The sequence below is a fragment of the Sphaeramia orbicularis genome, chromosome 7 (genome assembly GCF_902148855.1).
Source record: "Sphaeramia orbicularis chromosome 7, fSphaOr1.1, whole genome shotgun sequence".
NCBI lineage: Eukaryota > Metazoa > Chordata > Actinopteri > Kurtiformes > Apogonidae > Sphaeramia > Sphaeramia orbicularis.
In genome coordinates, this window is record NC_043963.1 from 33,405,912 (window position 1) to 33,424,419 (window position 18,508).

The following is an 18,508-nucleotide window of genomic DNA, read 5'->3' on the forward strand; positions in this document are numbered from 1 at the left end:
AGGAAATGACTGAGAGCTGGGGGGGTCGAGCCCATAAAGTTAACAAGCCAGCCTTCTTTCTCCCCTTTTTGGATGGAGGAAAGAAGAGAAGAAGGAGGAGGAAGAGGAGGAGGAGGAGGGGGTGGGGGGGTGAGTACAGAACTTTTGTGCTATCATAGAAGCTGCAATAATATGCCTTTTATAAGCTTTGTTATACGTGGTAGCCTTATAATTCCAAGCATATGTACTTAATTATAGCAACACTATAAGAGTAAATAAATAAATAGAAACCCAAGAACATACCCAACAATAAAAACATTTTGCACATGGGTGGACATAATAAAAGGAGCATCTTATATACGTATAAACTCCAGTTAAGGGACTCCTCAAAATTCCAGAGTAAATAAAAAAAATCAGTCTGCACCCACGCACAAGTTTATAGCTTGTGTTTATATCAGGGCTGTTGAACTGGAATTAACTTTCATTGCAGACAACATTCCTATTAATGAACTCTTAAGTAAGAGCCATTATGTGCTTAACAGAAGTGCTTCCTGGAAAGAGAAGAAGAGGAGAAGCAGAGTCAGATGCTTGAGTCTCAGTTCTGTAATTACCATGAATTGCTTTTGATACAAGTTTAGATTAAAGACATTGTAATCTAAGCCATGATAATCAAAATAGGAGGTGCAGTCGTGGTCTTAACATGTGTCTGAAATGTCATGGATGTGATGTCTTTTAATATCATATTGTTGCTACGATAAACCAGCAAAACTTCATTTAACCACTTCATTTTTATAGTTCAGTCAAACCTCTTGAGGGAGTTTATTAATTATATACACCCAAATAGTTCAGCAAAAATCAACAGAGAAATGAAGCTGTGAAAGTGTGTGAAAAAATCAGATGTTTTATTTATACATATAAATATGGGTGGGTAGTCTGTGATGTCTGCTGAGTCAGTGACTTTATATTTTAATGATTTACTACTCGTGAGTAATTGCAAAAAAAAACAAAAAAACAACCCAAAAAACAGGTTCATCTGTTATTAATTCTCAGAGGGAAGAGTGTGACACCAACAAACTCCGGTAAAATCATGGAGAAAATATATTTCCAGGACTGTGATTACAAAACGTATGATTTTGTGTCTTCTCACGGTTTTCTATTAAATTTTGCTTTGGCAGGATGAAGTGTTCTTTCTCACTGACTCTCTGATTTCCTCTGAATTTCGCCAGCACCCAGAGAGAGGCAGCAAACTTGGCAAGCCACACCATCTGGGAACTTTTCCACCCTGTGCAAAGTCGGCCACACAAATGTTTGCAGTTATCTACACATTATCCATGCAGCACCAAGACTTTTTTGTGTGTGTCAAATCATAATTATTCTCCTCATCATTCATATCAATACAAACAGTGGCAGACTTTGCTCTCTGCATTTATATGCATCTCTTTGACTCTCAAAGTTCAGTATCCACAGTGGCAGAGAAGGCATGCAGACTGTCAATGCCCTGCAGGGTTGTTGGCCGAGGACAAAATTTTGATAAAGGCTTTTTGCAGATAACATTCCTGCTTTTGCCGCTTCCTCTCTCTGGCTTTGTAAATTCAGTCTTTCTCTCAGTTTCTCACTCTTTATTTCTCAGTCTGCCTGTCTCTCCCTCGCTGTGGTTCAGTTGATTATGGTGTTGGTCTGTAGCTAGAGGGCTTGGCATCCAAATTAAACTCTTTTTGTCCTATGAGTGTTCAAGTGTCTCCAGAGATTAGCACACCCACTTGTTAGCTCTTGCGTTGGTGTTGCTGTACGGTTGGCCAAGTTGATTTTTTTTTTTTATTTTATTTTTTTCAGGAAAAAGGAGAATCATACTGACAAAAATGCTCCCTTGGATTTTCTTCACTCTGAAATTCAGCCAAAATAAAAAGTTAATTCCTAGTGTCATTGGGACAGGAGGACATCAGGGCTGATGGCCGAGTGGTTTCCTTAATCTGACCTCTTCTCCTACCCTGCAGAAACTATTTTTGTTGACCCCCAAATAGTCAAATAGTTAACCCTTTGCTCTGGTACAGAACTGTCCTCACACTCTGCTCCTTAATCCCCTCGTCTGACTTTATATGTTTTCTCACTGATGTTCATGTTAGTCAGGAACAGGAATTCTTCAGCTGCCTCTCTCTGTGTGTGTACTGGTACTTTTTATTTTATCAGCCAGTACCCCCCTCCCTCCTCTAATAACAAACACAGGAAGCTGCTGTCGCTGGGTAGAACAGAGAGAGCATGGGAGAAGAAAAGCTTTACGCCGCTTGCTGGTCAACCTCTAACACACAGGCTCTGGCCTCAGCGTGATGGGATGAGAAACATCTGTTGCGTGTGATGGGACGTCAGTTTAACATTTTAATCATGTCACATATAGTATGACCGACAGCGCTGAAGCAGAAAGAACACATTCAGTATAGCTTGCGTAGGTTTCAGGGTTTAAGGGGAAGCTGATAAAGGAGAGCTAATGCAGACTGTGCAGAGCTTAAGCTGTGCCTGTACGTGCAGGAACTGCAGTATAAATGGGAATGTGTAGTTTCTTAGACAGTAATGTGCTGTTTGCAAAATGACTGTACAATTATGGAGAATGGAGACTACACCACATGCACAAGACAGAAAGCAGAAATCTAACATGTGATTACACGCCCAGGCAGAGTGTACGTGTGTATAAATATGTGTCCGTCTCTTCATATTACATATTCAGACCATGTATGGGCTATTGTACGATTTCATAACCACATCAACTTTGTCACATGTTCTCCTCTCCACAGCCCCTGCCTCAGTCTCTCTTTCTCATTGACTTATACTGTCCTTCTCTGCCTGGGTCGTCCTTCCTCCCTCCCTCTCTCGCTCTCTCTCTCTCTCTCTGTCTATCTTCTGAGTGTTTGTAACTCAAGTGTCTACAGGGGACCTTCTGTTCTTCATTTAGAGCTGCAGAAAAGCTGCTGAAACTTTATACCTGGAGCCACATAGAGAACACAGCAAGTGCACCGCCTGTAAATTACGACATCATACACTGAACGCTCAACATTTTATCATTTTAATTATATGCATTACTTTATGTGATATACTGTGTGCTGTATTATGTCTTTGCAAATTAAAGACTGCTTTAACACTGAATTGTACAATTGCTCACACTTGCATCAGCTCTAGTAAAATATTTAGCTTGTTGATTTTTATGAGTGAGAATACACGTCTATAAGCTACATATTATGTTTCTGTGCCGGTATGCTGTCTTAAATTTTCCCAATAATCCAAGATAAAAGAATAATAGAAAAGGGATTTAGATCAGATTGCTGTTTTAAAGAACAAAACAAAGTTCCTAGTGTTCTTGTGTTTTTTTTTCTTCCTCTGGTTATGTTCTGTTTCTCCACAACAAACACAAATATAATAGACAAGGCATTTTACACATGATACAATCACACACTCTAGAGAGATCAAGTCATCTTGGAAGGGGCAAGATCAGAGATGTTAAAACAGAACAAATGGTGCATTGTTATTTATTTTTTTTATATACATAAACTGTGCAGGAGGAGGCAAAAAAAAAGACAGAGCATGAGGAGGGGGTCAAACAGCTGGAGAAACTGACAATAAAACATAGTAATGAGGACTGATTGACAAAGACAAGGCAGAGAGAGCGTTGAGATCTGGGAATTCACTTAGTCAATAAGGATGGCAGAACACCAACACTCCAGTGGCTTCAGTTCCTAAACGGGAGAAAGTGCCCAGAAAATTGTGCAGCTCTCTGCCTCTCCACCCAGTTCATCCTCTCCCTCTGTTCCAAATCTCCTCTCCTCTCCGTTTTCAAGCCACATCTTATTGGACTCAACTATTCATGAACTGCTACTTGTCTCATCTTTCACTGATCAGCTTAGAGACTCTCGATGAACAATTGCTACATTGTGCATATAAATTCAGCTCCTTGATTGTCCTTTAGCTCCACTTTCCACCACATATAACCCCCCCCCCCTCCTCCCCCATCTCCCCCACTGTTAACCCAAATAATCTCACACTCTGTCCTGCAACTACCCCGGTCCTGACACGCATATACATACTTTCACCCCATTTACCATACACAATCCTACAGAGCCTGACGTCACCTCTGCATGTTTTGAGGCCCTGACCGGGGTCTCATTCAACCACAGTGACCCCTGTGTTCTTTTCCTGAACGGTTTTTGCTGGATGTTTATGTTGGATCTCATCTGTGTAAAAAGAACATGCATGATGTTTATATTTTCCTTCCTAATGGGCTCCTTTGATCCATACTGTGTCGCAGACATTTTCACTTTCTCTCAAGGACCCCGAGGGTGCAGACCCAAGACACGACTGCTTCGTGACCTCCTGACATCACTGTCACATCCAAACAGGCCGACTTTATTCACGAAGACTGATATTACAAGTCCCACACTAGTGTTTCGGATGCAGAAACAGAAAATAGGGTTTTGAGTAGCATTAACCTTTTTGAGTATATAGAGATATTTTAATGAAGACTGTGTAATTACATTTTCACTTTCATACATTTTTAGACAGTAAAGTCTTTGTCTGAATAAAATATAAGATGTGAAAAAAGAGGCCTTCAGATAAGAACACTGCAGCTTGATCTGTCTACACAAGCTACATAATAAATCAACAGAACTGGAAATGTAGAACATAGAAAAAAGTGATGTAACTATATCTGTATGCATTGAATTGCATGTACATGTATGTTTATGTACTTCATGGGTGCACTGGAAAAAATCAAAATCTTACCAAGTGTATTTTTCCTCATTTCTGGTCAAAATTTCGCATCACACTTAAAATAAGTTATAATCACCTAAAGAGTAACTTTTCAGTGAGATATAAGAACTTATTTTTAGACAATAGATCTTGAAAATCTTATTTCAAGAAATCTTACCAAGATAATTTTAACTTGCTTCAGTGGTAGATTTTTTTTTGCTTGAATTAAGCAAAAAAAATCTTGAATTAAGCAAAAAAAAAAAAAAAAAAAAAAAATCCTCCAATGGAACAAATGGTAAGATTTCTTGAAATAAGATTTTCAAGATCTATTGTCTAAAAATAAGTTTTTATATCTCACTGAAAAGTTATTCTTTAGGGGATTATGTCTTATTTTAAGTGTGATGAGATATTTTGACTAGAAATGAGAAAAATACACTTGGTAAGATTTTGATTTTTTCCAGTGTGTCCCCCTGAGTGATCTATTTGTTATTTGTGTGTCCTTTCTGTGGCTGGAGGACAAGTCCCTTGGCATCAGTAAGACAGGTGAAGACATTCTGTGGAATCTTGTCCACCTCCAGCAGGTTATTCTCCATGTGGACTGAAGCCAAGGTGGTGCCAGGATTGCGAGGATGACATACTCCCCACTGCCTCAACCGCCTGTGAATAACACAACAACAGTAAGTTTATAGTTGCACAGAATACGCCAGAAACTGCACTGAGGTCTGTTTTGTGTCTGTGCATTCTTTAGCTGAACTGTAAACAACTAAGAGGTCAGAACAGCAGCTTTTATCTTATGGGTTATTACAGCAAACTATAAATCAACGTCATGAGTGTGTTTTGTGTCACCAGTTTTAATCTAAGTTTGATCAAAAGGGCAAAATCCATGCTGCGGTTAATATTTTTAATAATTTTTTTGACAGTAGCAATAGAGCATCCATCTTTTGTTGAAGAGTGGGTTTGAATAAATGTGTTTGCGTAAGAAAATTAATGTGCCAAAATATCCTTTGCTTCTGGGCCACTAGCAGATCTAATGGTATTAGGGCTGGGACTGAGTAACAGGCGAGCGCAGGGCTTATCCCTGCATTATGAAAATCACATTTTACTGTTATAAAAAGACTAAGCTTAATGCTACCTGATCAGGTTGTTGTTGAGTCTGAGCAGCTGCAGGTTCTTAAACTGTCGCACACAGCGGGGGACCTCCCTCAGACTGTTGTTGTCTAGGAAGAGCTCGCCAAGTGAGCGGTATGAACCCACAAAAGAATATCGCTGTACACCCTCGTTGCTCAAAGCGTTGTGGGAAAGATGGAGGGACTGTAGGCCAGGCCGCAGGTGACGGAATGTGAAGGCGGGGATTTGAGTGATGTTGTTGTGTTGCAGGTCTAGTTTACGGAGAGGCCGGGGTAGATTCATGGGGACAGAGGTGAACTGGTTGTGGGACAAGTCCAGGGTTTCCAGTGAGCTAAGAGGAAGAAAGGCAAGGCACGGCAAGTTTATTTATATAGCACATTTCAGCAACAAGGCAATTCAAGGTGCTTCACACAGGACATTGAAATACAACAACAGGGAAAAAGAAACACATTTAAAACATAAAAGAAACATGTAAAAGGTGATTAAAAACAGCAAGTAAGAAAAGAACACATAAAATCCAAAAATATAAAAACACACACACATTAAAGTAAGAGTTGCAGTGCAGAGTTTAGAAAGAGAATAAAAAAATGTAAAAAGTAAAAAGCCTTTTAGTCAAAGGCAGCAGTGAACAGGTGAGTCTTTAACCTTGACTTAAAAGAACTCAGACTCTCAGCAGACCTGATATTTTCTGGTAGTTTGCTCCAGATATACGGAACATATAAACTGAACGCTGTTTCTCCGTGTTTAGCTCTGTCTTTTGGGAACACAGAGCAGACCTGTACCAGACGACTTGAGTGGTCTGGATGGTTCATACTGGACTAGAAGGTCTCTGATGTATTTTGGGCCTAAACCATTCAGTGCTTTATATGCTAGCAGGAGAATTTTAAAGTCTATTCTCTGAGAGACAGGGAGCCAGTGTGGAGACCTCAGAACTGAGAAACCTCAGAAGAAACGTAAAACACACATGAGAATAAAAAGAGAATGGAAGAGAAAAATATGCAGGATTTTTCTTACAAAGGTCATTGAAAGAAAAGTCATTTGAGATCCTTCTTTTGAGGCATAGTAAAATAATGGCTGTACACTCCCCCCTCTCAGCTTTCAGGGCTTCAGACTGTAGTGGACCTAATGTTTTATAGTTGCTAGACTCCTGCACAGCACCGGTGGGGCGGCAGGAGCACAGAGCAGGAGGCCAAGCTGTGGGGATTCGTGGGGGAGCAGCAAGAAACAGTAATGGGTTTTGAGGAGGCACGCTGTAAGGGGGATGTGTGGCTGATAAAGGTGAAACACCGCTGGTTTTTGTGGGCGAGAGAATGAATGACTATGGAAGGAGGACCGGATTTCAGGGGTCTGGGGCAAAGGTGCAGTAGGGGTTTGGTGTTTTTGTTGGATATCCCACACGGCTGTTGTGAGTTTACAGCAAAGCTCACAGCAGGAGGGAAAAGTCATTTCCTGTCTAAATAACCACGACTCGTACACCTCACTGAATAGCTTGGACGCAATTAGGTGTCCGGCCAGTGAGTGCATGGTTAATTGAAATGAAGACCAATGAGGTGAAAGAAAGCAAACAGTTATTAAAGTGTGAGATGTTTGGACCAGCATCTGCTTGACTGATGTTGGGTGTCTCAGCTTTTCTGCTCCTTGTAAAGGTGACTTACTATAAGACTCCTGTATTAACCGTCCTCCCTTTAAAGGCTGCTTGAGACATAAGGGTTTCTGTGGGATTTGTATCACCATGAGACTGAAACGGATGATTTCTGACAGTGAGAAGGGGTTTAAGTTCTTTAAGTGGATCCAAATGTTGATGCACTTCAGTGATTATTTATCTGTATGGAGCAGAAATCAGTAGTCAGACAGTGTTCACAGTAAAAGTCTAATAAAACATAACATTAATACCATAAATGTTTAACTGAAAACATAGTTAAGGCACATGGGAGGAAGCTCTTAGACAGATTTACCGCAAAATATGTAATCATGCATACCAGCATACACCAAACGCACCTCCAGGCTTTTTGTTTAACTTGCACATACAGTGGCAGTTATGGATGACTGTGAAAATGGAGCTTATGCATGAATTCTAAGCCCTGAAATATATCTCTCCTTTTGTTTTTCAGTACCAGTTTAGACCAGTTGTGTGCTGATTTGTATTCTAAATCCTTGCCAGGAAGCTCAGCAGCAGCCCACCGCTGCTCAGAGCTCCACATGGTATTAATGAGCAGAGGGACACACAGTCTTCTCTTCTTAAAGTCCCCCACCCACTGGCAACGGCACCTACACACATACACACACACACACACACACACACACACACACACACACACACACACACATACACACACGCACACACACACCTACACACACACACACACGCACACACGCACACACACACACACACACACACATACACGCACATGCACACACGCACACACACACCAACACATGCACGTCCACATACTTGTAAAATGATGCGAGGAACAAACTATAATATACGTAACCATCCTGAGATGCAGAAATGAGCATGAATATGAACAATAATGTATGTGTTCAGCTAATTCACAGGTTACATATATAATAATGTCCTCTAGATCAATTAAATACCTCATGGATAGGTATAGAAATATACAGTTGTGGAAAAAATTATTAGACCATCTAAAGTCATCATAAACAATGGTTATGCAATCAAGTACTAATTCCTGTGTGTATCATGTGACTAAAATAGAAAGAAAAGAAAACATGGAATGCCTAAAAGCACTGTTTTTGGCAGTACAATGCCATAGCTATTGATGTAAGAACTTAAGTGATTTTGGTTGTTATCAAGAAAGCCATGGAAAATGGATAGATATCAGGTCTTAAATGAACCCTATAATGGCAAATGTATCATGTTTGATACATGAGTTTTGAAGCCCTCTACATGATCAGTGTGATATTTTTTTTCTTGAAAAACCCGATGTATACATTTAGATGCATGCAATACACGAATAATCCACCAGGGGGAGGAATTTGTTCACCAGAGGCTTTTCCAGTGACACTACAAGATTGTCATTATTGAGGAAGGAGGCAGAACTTTGCCAATTTGGAAAAGGAATTACCAATTTGTTAGACATGTTTGTGGTATATTATGTTTTTGTTTGTTCAAAAATAATATTTGAGCATTGAGACCTGATGTATCAAATATGATACAAAACTGAAACTCATACATGGAAATTGATATTTGAAAAAAAAAAAAAAAAAAAAAAATTGGGTTCTTCAGAAGGACCAACAGAGGCTCTAGTTTCAAAGAACTGGAATTTTCTTTCAGTGATTTAATGGTTCAGGCTTTACAGGGTTGAACTTTTATGGGCTATTTTTGTTGTTATCATTATATTTGTCTAAACAATTGTATCTTTAATTGTACCAGGCATTAAAATGAACAAGAAATTGAAGAAAACAAGGGTGGTCTAATATTTTTTTCCACAATTGTAGATAAAGACAGATAGATTGTTGTATGCATGTGTCCATGTTTTTATGCAAAACATTGCCAAAATTGATCAATCTGACAGTCTGCTCATCCCCAGGGTGTTGGGTTTAATGAGAACCAGCACATAGAGCAGTTTGTCTTTTTCTTACACACAAACACATACAGAAGCACTAAGAAGTACAGCCTGACACATACAAGCAGTTCCATATGTGCTGAGATCACTGTGCCAGCGCTACACAAGCTGGCCTATGCACTGTGGAAACCGAACCAGAATAGGTAATATAGCCAGGCAGAGCAGCTGTGCCAAGCAGGAGAGACAAACCAAGACTGGATATAAAAAACCCAAAGTGATGGATGAAGAATGGCAGAAAGAGAGAGCATTTTGGTTATATCATGTCCATGGCACAGACTTCTATGTGCACTGAATTTATGATCAGAGGCAGATATCTGGAAATATCTTAGGGCATTTGTGACATCTGTGAAAAACAGACTGAAGCATATAAATTTAAAAGCAAAATGTGGCTTTTTGTGGTTGTATTTGTATGCATGTAGGTTACACACCAGTCTGCCAGACTATAAAAGCTTCCATTTCAAACACATGTGCCTGTAACTGAAGAAACTTTTAAATAAAAAACAAAGAGCGCTTAAATTAAAGTCAGAGGTTTCCACTTGACATCAGTGTAACATTATGACACAGTGGGTGAGTTTTAATGTGGCAAAGGGTGCTTGTGTTCTTATTTTCCCCATTTATGTAAGCTTATTATGAAACCGATTTGTAATGGTCTGAAGATAAAAGAGTCTTATCGGGCTCTGACACGTCATAACATAACAAAACACACACATCTCTGGTGTGATGATCACTGAACCTGCGCCTCCATGCAGTCAGTCTGAGCCTGCAGCAAGGATGAATGTGCACAGTGCTCCTCTCCAACAGCATTCCCTCTATCACACTGAAGGAGCAAAGACAATACATAGGCTCAAAACAAGATCTAATCTAATCAAACAAAACTAATCAAATCTAATTAAAATCACAGCTTTAATCTCCTTTTTAACTGGTGCACTACTGGATGGTGTATTAAAGGGACAATATTTAGTAATTCTTCTTTAAAATAAAAGTAAAAGTATGGCCTAAATGTATTGTATCATTACAGTGTTATGCCAAAGACACCAGTATATTGGATTATACAGATACGAACTGAATGGATTTATACTCATGGTCCAGGGAGTTTACATAGAACCATGGGGCCAAAGTGTCAAATTTAATTTAAAGTCAAATAAAGTGACAAAGAAGCTCTGTTGTTTTCACCACAGGACACAGAACTAAGTGAAAAGAATGGAGTTTGATGATGAAATCACAGTTTATTCTACACGGACCAGTTTGATTATGAAGCTTATAAAGGTATATTAGTAACTCTAAGTTTGCCAGTTGTTGATTCACATAATAAACTGTGACACTTCGGACCTTCTTTGGACAATTCAAAACAGATATTTTGTTCAATTACTGATAATGTAAACCATATGGAAAACAGAGGTGATTGGTGTTAATACTGAGGTAAGATTATAACACTGTAATAAAAAGGTAGAGTATAATTTGGACCAGCTGTTAAAATAAATACTTTTGAGTTTTTCATTTGAAGGAGTCAGCTATATTGCAGATGAGTACAGCGTCAAACAAATTTTGGCATGGATCCAGCTGATGTCAGCATATCAACTGCCTCTATATGTGCGCCAAGTTTGAACAAAATGGATGTTTTTATAGACATGTGAAATTTTGCCCATTATAAGTAAATGGGAGAAGAAAAAAACGATTTAAAAAAAAAATCACAAAAATTTGAACTTTGACCTACTTTTCCCAAAATGTAACCACATCTATTCTGGGTCACTGGCAGTCTATAAACTCAATTTGGTATGAATTCAACCAATTGTTTTGCTGCTACAGACATTTGAAATTTTGCATATTATGAGTAAATGGGGGAAAAAAAGAATGAAAAAATTCATAAAAAATGTAAACTTTGGCCTATTTTTCCAAAAATGTCATGACATCTATTCTGGGTCACTGGCAATCTTAGAACCAATTTTGGTATGAATTCAACCAATAGTTTTGCTGCTACAGACATTTTAAATTTTGCCCATTTTAAGTAAATGGAAAAAAAAAGATTTAAAAAATGTATAAAAAATTTTAACTTTGACCTAATATTCCCAAAATATAATCAGATCTATTCTGGGTCACTGTTAATCTATAAACCCAATTTGGTATGAATTCAACCAACAGTTTTGCTGCTAGAGTGTAAACAAACAAACAAACAAACAAACAAACAAACAAACCAAACCAAACCAAACCAAACCAGAAAACAAATACCCCTTGCCTCCCCTTCGAGGGGTGGGGTAATAATGCCCTTCACACCTTGAATGTGGTGGAGAACGTAACCGTAAAACATTGGTTTTGGTAGCCATAGGTGCATTCTGGAGCATGACTTCACCCTGCTGTTGACACTTTGGAATATTAATACTACATATGACCTCTTCAAGGTTATTATGTTAAGCTTCAGAAGGGATTACGGCCAGAAAATCAATAGAGTCTTTTAACAAATAAAGTTAGATGACAGAAAGACTTAAAAGCTGCAACTGAAACCATATTACCCATAAAATATGACTACGTCAGGCTTTTAGAATCAGAGCTGCATCTATTGCTTTACAAGTGTAAGTAATCTAAAACATGTTTAGTTCTGTCAGTGAACATGTGGTGCTGGGAGGAGGGTCTGTTTACTGGCAGTATTATGGGATTGGGTATTTAAGACAAGAAGTTATCTAGGTTGACAGATTCATAAAGAGTCAGGGGAGGAGTGCAAATAGGTGTATGTGTGTGTTTCTCTTTCTGGCATGAGCATCTGTGTGTTAAAAGATGAAAGTAAAGAGGCTGTTAGTTGTAACCCCTAAGGAGAGACAACTCATTTCATGGCTGTTAGTGCAACAGCATTAATTGGATGCTACTGCAGAGCATGGTTATGTAACACGCGTGTACCTGGATGATCACGCACTCATACGGATGATCACTTGTTGAGCATGTGTTCATGTTTTGCATTGGCTATTGTGAACACATAAGTGAAAAATACAAGCAGATGTAGGGGAAGTTAACTGAGAGCAAAAACACAGATTTAAAAAACTCTAAAAAAAAACCCTAAAAAAACTAAAAAAATAATGCATTTATCTATACAGACACACACAAAAACACCAGTGACATATATTTACAAGGTACATAATAGAAGGGGTGCTGGCAGTAGGACCCGTCTAGGACACGTCCCCGGTCCAAGCCTTATTCCCCAGTTCCATATAAACTCTGATATTGTCCAATCAGATTTTCAATCCCAGCAGGCGGCAATAACAACACTGACTCCATGACATGGAAAGAAGGCGATTTACTAACCAGAACCAGCACAATAATGTTTACTTTATCATCAGGCGATTTATATTCAATTCATGTTCTGCTGTTTTCCCTGCCTGTTTCTCAACTGCAGTTTGTTTTTTTGCTGTTACTTCATGCCATTCGATTACATGCAGTCCAGTAAAAATCATGACATCTACAGAATAAAGCCAACAACAATGAAGGGCTGTGTTTTATGGATTCTGGCCTCATTTTTGACCTTTGCCCCCCTAAGAAATTGTCCCGCGGTGTGTTTGCAGAGTTCGGGTCAAGCAGAATTTGCACTCTGTTGTCTGTGCAGCCCAAAGAAAGCCATTTTAAAACAGTGGAGGTGCTATTAAGCCTCCAGAGCCAATGGGAAGACTACTGCCCCCGCCACTAATGAGGTCAAGTGTCAGGCATGGAGTACAGTACATTTAGAGCCCTTTTCTTTCCACTGTGTTTTGTGTTGCACTCTTTTCACTTGAGCGATCTCTGTTGTTTAACATCCTCTGCACATAGACAACCAACTACATGCATCTATCACACATTATTGATGAATACACTTCATTAATTTATATTTTCCATCTCTCTGAAATGTACTCTTTGTACTTGATCAGAGTCACCCACATTGTATTTTTCTTCCTTTTTTTTTTTTTTTTTTTTTTTTTTAACATTTTCATTTCTTTACTTGCCTGAAGCTCCCATTGTGGTTTAAAAGGATCGCAGAAAGCAAAGAAAAACCCACTGGAATTCACTATATTTAAACAACACACACTCTCACATACAATGCACTGCACCACAAACACATAGAGACACTCAGTGCACACACACGCACATGCAGGCACACACACTTGCCCCGCAGCTACTTCTCATATGACGACTCATCTACGTATACGAGGTCAACTGTCACAATCTGTGACGAGTGTGTGTGAAGCATGTGTGTATCTGAATATAATATATGGACAGAGACAGGAGGATAACAAGCATGGTTCCTTAGGTTTATCTGTGAAACTATTAAAGTGAATCACATAGTTATATGGCATTGATAAATATCCTGTAAACAGGATGGTAGATGGTTCATGTTTGTAAATTTTCTTGTAGAGGTTTTTTGATACTAGAAGTGTTCAGATTTCTAAAAAAAAACACAAAAAACAAAAAAAAACAAAACAGGAAATCTACCCTCTTGTGGCTGATGGGGGAACTACAAAAGCTCACTAAGAAATATATAGATGTTATGTGTGGATAAATACATGAATATATAAAATATATATATAAAAAAATTAATATATAGATGTGATGTGTGGATACCTCCCTCCCTGCTTTACCTCCCAGTGTTTTACTTGAAAGTGCAATAAACTGGTCTACCTCCTAGTACTTTAAATTGAATGGGCAATAACCTGCTATACATCACAGTACTTTTAATTCTAACGTGCAGTAACTTGTTTACCTCTCAGGACTCTTATCATTACTATTACCCCTTTTTATATAATACTGTATTGTTAGAAATGTGCATCTGAGCTGTATATGCAATAACTGTTCTCTTGTAGGTTTAGCTATGTTTTATGCTTTGTATCTGCCTGTTTTTTTGTCATATCTTCACATTTTGTTCAAGCTCCCTTTTCTGACTCAGGGAAACGCACAAGAATTCCAATGCGCCTATACTGCAATGTATCTGTGCAAATGACAAATAAAGTCTATTCTATTCTAAATACATGAATATATAGATGTGATGTGTGGATAAATATGTGAATATATAGATGTGATGTGTGGATAAATACGTGAATATATAGATGTGATGTGTGGATAAATACGTGAATATATAGATGTGATGTGTGGATAAATACATGAATATATGGATGTGATGTGTGGATAAATACATGAATATATAGATGTGATGTGTGGATAAATATGTGAATATATAGATGTGATGTGTGGATAAATACGTGAATATATAGATGTGATGTGTAGATAAATACATGAATATATGGATGTGATGTGTAGATAAATACATGAATATATGGATGTGATGTGTAGATAAATACATGAATATATAGATGTGATGTGTGGATAAATACATGAATATATAGATGTGATGTGTGGATAAATACGTGAATATATAGATGTGATGTGTAGATAAATACATGAATATATGGATGTGATGTGTAGATAAATACATGAATATATGGATGTGATGTGTAGATAAATACATGAATATATGGATGTGATGTGTGGATAAATACATGAATATATGGATGTGATGTGTAGATAAATACATGAATATATGGATGTGATGTGTGGATAAATACATGAATATATAAATGTGATGTGTGGATAAATACGTGAATATATAGATGTGATGTGTGGATAAATACATGAATATATGGATGTGATGTGTAGATAAATACAAGAATAGATGGATATACCGGGCATGTCTCCAGGCATGGGGGTCAATGCCTTGCTGATGCAGCAGATTATGACTCATGTCCAGAACTCGCAGATGAATACAACCTCTCAGTGCTTGTTCTGTCACCTCCTCAATCAGATTTTCATTAATCTCCAGCTCCTGTACACAAAGAAAGACACTTAAACCCAGAGTCCTGCGGTTCCATTTTAGCTCATAAAGACCCAAACAGCCACTGGTGACTGAAATCATCTACCGATGTAAAGTGTTTACTAACTTCTGTTACACTAATCCTATCAATACATGTAAATAATTGGTGTAAAATACAATTTATCATCTTTTCATGGTCATCAGATATGACCCATTTGGACGTTCAGAGGCTCCGTAGTGAACACCGTCATCTTCTACAATACTGATTCACCAGTAAAACCCACGGAGTTTGATAAATGACAGTGGATGGACACACTGGGTTTATGTTCAGTTAATTATATATTTTACTGCAAACTTCACTTTTTCTTCAGTTTTCTCTATTTTTGATATAATAATCCTTAACTTTAAACTGAGTTTTTATGGACATCTACATAATCAGCAAATTAAAAATATAAAAATACCAGATTTTTTACTTGATATTGGAATAAATTGTGATAAATCACTTAAAAAAGGTAAAAAATACTGAAACTTTCATTTGGGAACTGACACAGAGGTAGCACTGGGTCTTTATGGGTTAAGGAGATGCATCTGTTATTGAAGTGATATTACCTGTAGGGAAGGTGGGAGGCCCACGGGGAGAGATCGGAAGCGGTTGTTGTCCAGCTGGAGCTCCAGAAGCTTCTGTAGTGGTCTGAAGGCTTGAGGTGACACACTGCCCTCATGGAGGCCATTCTCCTCCAACTCCAGATTTAAAAGACTATTCAAGCCTAGAAAGAGGATGCACTTAAATTTATTGACAATTTGTACACAGACATAAGAGTTACAGAGCACAGACGTGGGTCCTACCTCTGAAACAGTACGGTGTGACTGCACTGAGCTTGTTTTTGTTGATTTTTAGCTCCTCCAAAGAGGAGGGCAAGGCCGGCACCCTGGTGAGCAGGTTGTTGTCTAGGTTCAATTTCTTCAGAAAGGTCAAGTTCTGCATAAGACGCAGCAAAATCAGGGTTAAAGAGCCCAGAGAGATAAAACAGACAAAATAGATACTTGTCTCAGACTCCATAATTTCCATCCCAGAGTTCACAAAAGTACACCAAATGAGAGAATGTCAGCTCTGTGCATCTTTTCCATGTCATCTATCATGTTGTATTTTTAGTAAAGCCACTCTGTGTGGCTCCTCATTGGAAGCTGCTGTGGTGGATGTGTGTCAAGTAAGTGGACTGAAGCCTTTGCTGTATTCCTCTAGCCAGTCCATCAGTTCTCTGTCATTACTGCAATGTGAGCACAAAATAAAAAAAATAAATTCTCTAAAAATATTTTTGTCTTTTATTCTCCACATCATTGGCTCTAGTTGGTTTCCAACAGGTCTGTCCAACCAATACTGTGAGAGTGTGCTGATGGTAGCGTGTGACGATTGGTCGGAGTGTGTTAGGCTGCCTCACTGTGGCCTGTGGTCATTTAGAGGTTATAGACCAGAGGTTATTCTTAGAAAGGATTAGTTAATGCACTTTTCAGTACTCTTATATTACTGTAATGACACAGGATAAGGCCTGGTTTTTATTTTAATTAGATGCAAAGTTAGTTATAAAACTGGCTTGTAATTCACAAACTCACTCATTGGATTTGAGCTGCAGCCTTAGGATTAAGATCAGACTAGTTCTACAACACTAACCTCTACCATCTGTGCAAAATAAAAGGTGTTTTCAGTTTTTCAGTACAATAGAGGGGATAACACACAACAGCTCCCCTAGATCAGCATTCAATGGGCTCGAACTACGGATGCAATTTGCAAGTTTTAAATCTAAAATAGTCCACAAAAAGCAATTGTTACACACATTGCCTGCAGAGGGAGAAGCTGAATAGGACTTGCATGTCCAGAGGAGTGTTATGTGAGGTACGAGCTTGGACAAGGCCAAACACATGCACTCAGAACAGTTACTCACAGACAGGGGGTTTTGGCTGAATGATTCATCATCCAAATTGTTTTTGCTCAGATCCAGTGTGTCCAGGTTGAGCAGGCCCGAGAAATCTTTTGGGGCAATACTTTTGATCTTGTTATCTGATAAATGATAAATCAGATTATATGAAATGTAATGCATAATGTATGTACACTGTTGTCCATAAAGTTGGGAGAAAATGTTTTTACAACTTCTTTTGAAATGATTGTAACAGTGTGATTTATTCTTGGTAAAGTGTAACTGGGACTCAGTGTGTAATCATTGTACCCAGTCAAAGGTGATTACTGATACTTTACTGTGTGTAAATAGGAATAAAAAGAGGAATGTATCTGAAAACAAAATTGACCAACTTTTTGGGCAACAGTGAAGTATGTGAAAGCACAAGAAATGATCAGATTCAATAAGTATGATATGTCACATTATATATCATTTAACATCACATAATGGTACTTTTTACATGAAAAGACAATTAACCTATTGGCCATTATATATTTTGCTTTGACATGTAAATAATAAAATAAGTGGCAAACTTTTAGTTACAAAAAAAAACAAAAAACAATACAGTTTAATATTTTATATTTTTAATCAAACTACATACAAAATAAAACTATATATAAAACACACTATTATTACAATTACTGTATTCTATTGTATTATCAAAACAGCATCAACATTGAGCATAATGGTTTATTAAAAAGGCACTTAACATGTAATCAGTGTCACTGCCGTGTCACCATAGTGTCCAGTTATCATCTGTACAAATATACACACACTCACCTGCCATGTCCAGCTTCGTGGCTTCCGGGTCAAGGATGATTGGCAGGTGAGTCATGCCGAGGCCCTTGCAGTTGATTTCTCTGTTTGCAATCCGACACTCACCAGAAGGAGAAGTAGAGCTGGAGTGGGTTTCTGTTTGATTGCTGGGAGACTCAGTTGCTTCTTCTTCCTCTTCTTCTTCCTCTTCCTCTTCTTCCTCTTCTTCTTCTTCCTAGTAATAAATAAGAAGTACCATGATGTATCACAGCTAGATTAATGAATTTTAAATTAATTAAATTAATTAATGCAAATCATAACCTCCTCCTCCTCCTCTTCTTCCTCCTCCTCTTCCTCCTCATCATCATCGTCATCGTCATCATCATCGTCGTCATCGTCATCATCATCATCATCATCATCATCATCATCCTCATCCTCTTCTTCTTCCTCCTTTTCTTGGGTCTTTCCCTGATCCATCAGCTTCCACTTCTCTGCATGAAGTTCCTTTAGAGCCTCCATGAGTGCAGTGGTCTCCTCTCCTTTTCCACGTGTCC

At 38.3% G+C, this 18,508-nt stretch overlaps 1 protein-coding gene across 1 annotated transcript; it reads right to left on the reverse strand.

The window, feature by feature from the left end:
- Positions 1-4,502: 4,502 nt before the first annotated feature.
- Positions 4,503-18,154, reverse strand: LOC115422882 (extracellular matrix protein 2). Its single transcript, XM_030139494.1, has 8 exons — positions 17,979-18,154; positions 17,187-17,302; positions 16,093-16,225; positions 15,856-16,013; positions 15,119-15,258; positions 5,843-6,169; positions 5,172-5,367; positions 4,503-4,715 (listed from the first exon to the last, which is right to left on the reverse strand). Exons 1-7 carry the CDS (start codon positions 18,031-18,033, stop codon positions 5,190-5,192), a joined length of 1,107 nt encoding a protein of 368 aa, XP_029995354.1. The 5' UTR covers positions 18,034-18,154; the 3' UTR covers positions 4,503-4,715; positions 5,172-5,189.
- Positions 18,155-18,508: the final 354 nt, after the last annotated feature.

What these genes read in the sequence shown, in the direction of transcription:
- LOC115422882 (XM_030139494.1), bottom strand. Translation starts at nt 18,033, where the DNA reads ATGACTCACCTGCCAATCATCCTTGACCCGGAAGCCACGAAGCTGGAC. An exon ending in CACGAAGCTGGACATGGCAG is followed by an intron (nt 17,303 to 17,978) that starts GTGAGTGTGTGT and finishes ATCATTTATCAG; the next exon opens with ATAACAAGATCAAAAGTATT. An exon ending in GCCTCCCACCTTCCCTACAG is followed by an intron (nt 15,259 to 15,855) that starts GTAATATCACTT and finishes CTTTGTGTACAG; the next exon opens with GAGCTGGAGATTAATGAAAA.